Source organism: Sinocyclocheilus grahami, unplaced genomic scaffold (assembly GCF_001515645.1).
Source record: "Sinocyclocheilus grahami isolate Dianchi unplaced genomic scaffold, SAMN03320097.WGS_v1.1 scaffold236.1, whole genome shotgun sequence".
NCBI classification, from domain to species: Eukaryota; Metazoa; Chordata; class Actinopteri; order Cypriniformes; family Cyprinidae; genus Sinocyclocheilus; species Sinocyclocheilus grahami.
Genome location: NW_015505415.1, coordinates 1113252 through 1121138, shown reverse-complemented (window position 1 = coordinate 1121138; position 7887 = coordinate 1113252). Strand labels below are relative to the sequence as shown.

Genomic DNA, 7887 nt, shown 5'->3' with positions numbered 1-7887 from the left:
ACACACTCACACACACACTCACACACTCACACACTCACTCACTCATTCACTCACTCACACACACACACATTTTCCATTACACGAAAACGACTGAATTGTATCACTCTGCTTCTTTTCAGATTTGTTACTTTTGAGGTTCCATTGTAATCAGTGAGCTGCCTAAGAAGGGAGCAGACAGGAAGAACGCTCACTGATAATTCCCAGAAGTCAGTGGTTTTGTACCTGTAGACATGCTCTCTGTAGACAGCGTGTCCAGCAGGCCCGGCGTGTGCTCCAGCGGCTGCGGCGGCTGCGGCGGGGGCAGGTTGGGTCTATGGCGGGGCGGTTTGGGCATGGGCCGGGATTTGGGCAGGGTCCCGGTGAGCGTCTGGCTGTGGTTGTGTCCGGGCGAGGTGAGGACGGCGCCGCTCTGTGGGTAACTGAAGCTGTATGAGGACGGGGTGCTGGGGGGCGTCGGGGACAGACTGACCGGAGACGGACCCGGAGACAGATCCGACACACAGCCCGATGGAGAATATGGACCCTTGGGAGGGATGGGGACCAGCTTTTTGGAAACTGAAGGAAAGGGGACAGTGTTTGTATATTAACCATAACGTGAATGACTTTAAATACATGAGGAAAATTCACTTCAAATGCATCGATTACTGTTTTCATTGCAAAGTGATTTTATTATATTGCACATGCTGAACGCACCTTTGCGCAGCGTGAGAGGACTCTGGTCTGAAAGCTGGTTGTGTCCAGCAGAGGGAGCCGTTGGTGAAATGCCTCTTTGACCAATCACAGGTGAAGGCTCCTTATTCTTCTGAGTGCTGATGACAGAAATGCTCAAACATCCCATAACTGCACAAACACACACAGTCTCAGCTCTGATATTTGAACATTGAGAAGAATAAAATAGAAAACGTGCAATTTGGCAACAAATATTTCCCCAGACATGAGGAGAAGCTCACAGAACCTCCACTTACTTAAAAAAATAAAATAATTAATTAATTAATTAAATGAAGTGTATGAAGTTGCTAAAAACAGAAAAGTAATATTTTATGGGTTGGTCAAATAAATATAAATATTATTTATTTATTTATAAATAAATAAGTAAAAGTGTATGTAGATACTAAAGATGGAAAAAGTTTTTCTTTTAGGGGCTGGTAAAATTAATATAATTTTAAAAAAATATTTCTGACCTTATGTAAATAAATAAATAAATAAATGTGCAGATACTATTAAAATTAAAATTATAAATAATAATATCATAAATAATATCATAAATAAAAAATAAAAGTGAATGTAGAAAAAAAATCTATATATAAATATAAATAATATTAATTTATAAATATTTTATCTAATTATAATAAATAAAATATAATATAAAATAAAATTATAAATTCACTGTAAACCACGGCTTTAGGGGGGTTATTGCTTTATAAAACGGTTATATACGTAGTAAGGTTTCACAAAATAAAGCAGAGCAAATAAAGTGTAATGATATTAATAAACACAGTATTCTTCCACCAAACAATGTAGCTCCTCAGAAACAGTTGTGGTTGCTACAAAGTGGTTGCCGAGCAACACACAGATGTAAACAAAGGTGTATGTTACTTTGTAGCGTCATTTACAACAGCTTCGAACGCGACTCAGCCAATCAGAATCAAGCTCCGGAACTCTCCGCTTTATAATTTGCCTTTAGTGATCCTTTAGTGGTTCTGCTGGACTAGTTAGTGGGGTTAGTGGGTAGTTACCTAGGCACTCTGAGTCCCCTCTCTCGGCTGCAGGCGCAGGCGGCCCACAGCGGCGCAGCAGAATGAGGGCTAAGGGTGGGGAGGCAGGGAGCGAGCGGGGGTTTGATGTAGACGGGTGCATGCGAGAGAGACGGCTCGGAGGGCAGAGAGCCCTGCTTGGACAGGTGCAGGACACTGGGTTTGGGGTTGGAGTTGATGTCTAGAGAGGTGGAGGACAGGAGGAGCGCAGGCGGAGGGCTGTACACGGACCAGCGGCTGAACGCCGAGGGAGGAACGCATTCGGGACGCACTCGAGGGTGAGGGATAGAGAACGAGGAGGAGGAGGAGGAGGAAGAGGAGGAGACAGGGAACGGGTACGGAGGGGGCGGTCTCTCCTCCTCAGGGGAGGGGCAGACGAGACAGGAGTCCGAGCGATTGGATGACACCTCGTCGGAGCTGAAAAGATTTGCAAGATTGGCACATCTGAGATCAGTACATCCAGCTCCATCAACAGCACTCCTGTCATTACCATGGCAACATTATGTTAATGAGTGCAATTTTATTTCCTGTGCTGACGTACTTCGTACATTCATAATAGTAGTACATTAATATTTATTTAAAAATAATGTAATATTTACTGATATGATTTACTGATAATTCTAATCAAATCAATAAATTAATAATTTATATTAATGAATATTATAATTAGAAATTTTTGAATGTTCATTGATACTAATTCAATCACAATCATATTTATGAATATTAATTAATTATAATAAAATGCAATTATTATTTGCAATTATTCAATTGTGATTTAACAGTCAGTCAATTATTAAATATTTGTCAATTATTATTATTATGTACTACTACAATTCATAAATATTAATAAATTAATAATATATATATTTATATTCATTAACCATAATTAAATAAATAAATAATTATTAAATATAATGAATATAATAATCAATAACTATAAATTAATTCTATTTCATGTTAATAAATATCAATAAATGATTAATTATTTTTATTCATGAATATTAATTCTGAATTAGTTATAATTATCACTTATTCAACTCTCACGATTTAATCGTCAATTATTAAATAATTGTCAATCATTATTTAATAAATAATATTAATTAATATCATAATGAATAAATATAATTAATAATTAATTGTATGAATATTTACTAATACAGATTAATTAATTATAATTACATTTAAGATTATTTGATTCATATTAATAGTTGATGTTATTAATATTTATTAAAAATGTGTATAATATTCATAAATATTAATAATTAATTTTAGCACAAGGTAACGCATACACTTGCTTTGCATATACAGTATATCTGTGTATTCTGAATTTCCACAGTTAAATGTGTTATTGATCTACTGTATAATTTTCCACAAATGTGCTGGACAGAGCGTTTGTTTTGAAAGATTTGAAAGCAATGTTAATTACAAGAGCGACTCTGAAGATGCAGGAGGAGCGTGTGAGGTTGTGTCACGCATACAAGTGGGTTTGAGATATCAAGGATATTAAAATACTGCAAAATAAAAAGGATTCACAGTCAACAAAACAGAGAGAAAATAAATAAAGGAATAGTTCATGCAGAAATGCAAAATCTGTCATCATGTACTACAGCAGAGAGAAAGATAATCAGTGAATAATGCTTTAGAATAACATGATTACAATTGAAATTAAGGAGGAGAATAACTCCAGTTTCAATTCAGCCAACTAATATTATAAAAATGTAATATTTATTTGCTTTAATTTCTGCTTTCAATCACAAATTGTATTTATAACGAACTGCTTTGGATGATATTCAAATACTGTATAATATGACATTAATATTCATGATGTCCTCCGCTGGCTGAATTGAAATGAGCAGCAGTCGTGTGTGTTGGATTCCTATTGGTCGCCTCTGTTTACCTGGTCCTATCGGTGCTGATGGGGGGCGGAGTCTGTGAGGGGGAGGCGGAGACATCGGCCGGCTGCTCGGGGTTCAGCGAATCAGAGGGCGGCTGAAGGCTGGGCGGAGTCGAGGCGCTCTTACGAGACGAGGAGGAGGAGCCTCGGCGAGTAACCCAGGAGGTGTCCATCACTCGCACTCCCATACTGCAATGGGGCAGAGGCACAGCCAATCACATCCCTCGCACTTCATCAACAACACCCCAGCTGCAGCATTTGGGCCGGTAAGATTTTTAAAAAATCTATTAATATTTTTATCAAGCAAGGACGCATGAAATTGCTCAAAAGTGACCGTAAAGACATTTATAATGTTCTAAAAGATTTCTATTTCTAGTTCTTTTGAACTTTCTATTCATCTGTGAATCCTGAAAAATAAAATGCATCACAGTTTCCAACTGTGTTCAACATTGATAATAATCAGAAATGTTTCTCGAGCGGCAAATCAGCATATTAGAATGATTTCTGAAGATCATGTGACACTGAAGACTGCTGAAAATACAGCTTTGATCACAGAAATAAATTACAGTTTAATTTATATCCGCATTGCAAACAGCTGTTTTAAATTGTAAAAATATTTTAGAATTTTTACAGTAGCTTTGATCAAATAAAAGCAGCCTTGATGAGAATAACAGACTTCTTTCAAAAACATTACAAATCTTAAATAGCGTACTTTGGGTGATGTACTAAAACACCTCTAAAATGCATTAATTTGCCATCTGCACTGAATTCATGTCACTTCAGAAATGCAACGGCATCGACGCCAGCATTGAGAATCAGCAGGCTTGCGGGAAATCAGGACAGAACAGGACGAGACCGAAGCTTCACCGTACCTCTGAATTTTCCTAATGCTGCATTAGTGGAAGAAAAGCAGAAGTGTCAGTGATTCAAACCCGAAGTGAGGAGAGGAGCGCATGCATGCGAGCATATAAAGCGAACGCACCCGTCTTTCTTGTAGAACTCCAGCATCATGTTGTCGGTGGCGACGCTGAGTGGGCGTCGGCTTTGGTCCGGTTGCCTGCGATCTGATTGGTCCAGGTCCGGCGACGGCATGGAGCTGTAGTTGGCGTTGTGATTGGTGTGAACGGGGCTGCCGTAGTTTCCCGTCACGTTAAAATCGATCTCTGTGCACACAAAATAGATCGGATTTCTCACTGTATCGCAAAAGCAGTAGCTGTCAGAGAAACTGTAATCTGTTACTGGTTCCAAACTACATGAGAAAAACTGTAGTTAGTAACGTAATCCATTACATGACACATTTTAGGTAATGTAATCAGACTACTTTTGGATTACTTTTGACCGAACTTGCTTATCACATTGATTTAAATAAAATAATCTTGTACCATATTGATATGAAAATGCAAAGAAGAAGAAAACATATTCCATTTGTTGTTATTATAACATCATGAAGTGCATTAAACATTTCATTACGTCTAGGTTTCCCAAACTGGTGTTTGTGAGTTTAACGAAAAGCTAATAATGAATTAAATCATTAAAAATAACAACAACCAAAATAAAAAAATCTATTAATAATATACTAACAATGCTACATATAAATTAAAATTATTAAATTATTTTAAAAATACAATTATATGATGTATATATATATAAACAAATGTATAAAAAAGCAAAGGATGTTTACGTGTTTCAACACACTTTTCTTCTCGCAAATTAACGTGCCTTTTTCCAAGCAATACATTATTTTATTATTTTCTGTTTTCACTCTAATTTCAGTTAAATTTGAGTAATTGTGTTGTGTTTCTCATTTTTATTGTTTTTTTTAATGTCTAAATAGCAATTTATTAATTTTTATTTAATAGTTTATTTCATTTTAGTAATTTCAGTAATTGCCTTGGCAACTAGCTGAAATAAAAGTAACAAAATGTTTTTTTATGGTTGTAATTTTAGTTAAGGATCATGTTTCTGACCTCCGGGGAAGAACCAGTCAGCGTGCTGGATGAGCGGCTCAATGATGGCGACGATCTGCAGCGAGACGGTGGTCATCATCTCCGTCATGTTCCTGAGACACAGTGAGACATGCGTTCTGTCACTGTTGACCCTAGTTGACGGTCTTTGAGTATCCGTCATGTTCCTGAGACACAGTGAGACATGCGTTCTGTCACTGATGACCCTAGTTGACGGTCTTTGAGTAAGTGTGTGTGTGTGTGTGTGTGAGTGTGAGTGTGAGAGAGAGAGAGTGTGTGTGTGTGTGTGTGTGTGTGTGAGCGAGTGTGTGTGTGTGTGTGTGTGTGTGTGAGCGAGTGTGTGTGTGTGTGTGTGTGTGTGTGAGCGAGTGTGTGTGTGTGTGTGTGTGTGTGTGAGCGAGTGTGTGTGTGTGTGTGTGTGTGTGTGAGCGAGTGTGTGTGTGTGTGTGTGTGTGTGTGAGCGAGTGTGTGTGTGTGTGTGTGTGTGTGTGAGCGAGTGTGTGTGTGTGTGTGTGTGTGTGTGAGCGAGTGTGTGTGTGTGTGTGTGTGTGTGTGAGCGAGTGTGTGTGTGTGTGTGTGTGTGTGTGAGCGAGTGTGTGTGTGTGTGTGTGTGTGTGTGAGCGAGTGTGTGTGTGTGTGTGTGTGTGTGTGAGCGAGTGTGTGTGTGTGTGTGTGTGTGTGTGAGCGAGTGTGTGTGTGTGTGTGTGTGTGTGTGAGCGAGTGTGTGTGTGTGTGTGTGTGTGTGTGAGCGAGTGTGTGTGTGTGTGTGTGTGTGTGTGAGCGAGTGTGTGTGTGTGTGTGTGTGTGTGTGAGCGAGTGTGTGTGTGTGTGTGTGTGTGTGTGAGCGAGTGTGTGTGTGTGTGTGTGTGTGTGTGAGCGAGTGTGTGTGTGTGTGTGTGTGTGTGTGAGCGAGTGTGTGTGTGTGTGTGTGTGTGTGTGAGCGAGTGTGTGTGTGTGTGTGTGTGTGTGTGAGCGAGTGTGTGTGTGTGTGTGTGTGTGTGTGAGCGAGTGTGTGTGTGTGTGTGTGTGTGTGTGAGCGAGTGTGTGTGTGTGTGTGTGTGTGTGTGAGCGAGTGTGTGTGTGTGTGTGTGTGTGTGTGAGCGAGTGTGTGTGTGTGTGTGTGTGTGTGTGAGCGAGTGTGTGTGTGTGTGTGTGTGTGTGTGAGCGAGTGTGTGTGTGTGTGTGTGTGTGTGTGAGCGAGTGTGTGTGTGTGTGTGTGTGTGTGTGAGCGAGTGTGTGTGTGTGTGTGTGTGTGTGTGAGCGAGTGTGTGTGTGTGTGTGTGTGTGTGTGAGCGAGTGTGTGTGTGTGTGTGTGTGTGTGTGAGCGAGTGTGTGTGTGTGTGTGTGTGTGTGTGAGCGAGTGTGTGTGTGTGTGTGTGTGTGTGTGAGCGAGTGTGTGTGTGTGTGTGTGTGTGTGTGAGCGAGTGTGTGTGTGTGTGTGTGTGTGTGTGAGCGAGTGTGTGTGTGTGTGTGTGTGTGTGTGAGCGAGTGTGTGTGTGTGTGTGTGTGTGTGTGAGCGAGTGTGTGTGTGTGTGTGTGTGTGTGTGAGCGAGTGTGTGTGTGTGTGTGTGTGTGTGTGAGCGAGTGTGTGTGTGTGTGTGTGTGTGTGTGAGCGAGTGTGTGTGTGTGTGTGTGTGTGTGTGAGCGAGTGTGTGTGTGTGTGTGTGTGTGTGTGAGCGAGTGTGTGTGTGTGTGTGTGTGTGTGTGAGTGTGTGTGTGTGAGTGTGTGTGTGTGGCGTCGCTCACCCCTCTGTATGCGCCCACAGCAGGTTTGGCCCCAGAACGATCGCAATGTTTCCTGGACTCATTTTATTGTAATCCTGATACTCATTCAGCTTGGCAAGAAATTTGATCAAATACCTGGAAATCAAACAAGATCAGTGAAACATTAGAGAGTGAAATCTCTGACAACAAATACAAATCAGTTTATACTTCAAAGAATATCTATCCATCTATAAATCAATATATTAATAAATAAATAATAATGTAAGTATAATAATTACAATTAAACAATTATATATTACACAATTTTGTTTACATTTATTTTTCATTCAATTATTATTTTAAATTAATATTAATAAAATAAAATAAAATATATAAAATCAATAAATGTAAAAACAATCCATAATTAATAGTGTGCATATATATATATACATTTTTACATTTATTTTTGAATTATATAAATATATATAATATATACATTTTATATAGAAATTTGTTAAACGTAAATGTTTATATATATATATATATATATATATATATATATATATATATA

The 7887-nt window shown here is 39.1% G+C and overlaps 1 protein-coding gene across 4 annotated transcripts in view; it reads right to left on the bottom strand.

The window, feature by feature from the left end:
* Window positions 1-7887, bottom strand: part of arhgap44b (Rho GTPase activating protein 44b) — a 40692-nt gene that overhangs the window by 2029 nt on the left and 30776 nt on the right. For 2 of the 4 annotated variants that reach the window (XM_016288923.1, XM_016288925.1), the window contains exons 14-21: window positions 7359-7472; window positions 5616-5707; window positions 4631-4811; window positions 4521-4538; window positions 3652-3837; window positions 1737-2171; window positions 694-809; window positions 223-555 (exon numbers count right to left, since the gene is read on the bottom strand). In XM_016288923.1, the coding sequence (XP_016144409.1) occupies window positions 223-555; window positions 694-809; window positions 1737-2171; window positions 3652-3837; window positions 4521-4538; window positions 4631-4811; window positions 5616-5707; window positions 7359-7472 (1475 nt within the window). The remainder of the gene's footprint in view (window positions 1-222; window positions 556-693; window positions 810-1736; window positions 2172-3651; window positions 3838-4520; window positions 4539-4630; window positions 4812-5615; window positions 5708-7358; window positions 7473-7887) is intronic. The other 2 variants (XM_016288926.1, XM_016288924.1) reach the window with 2 other exon arrangements.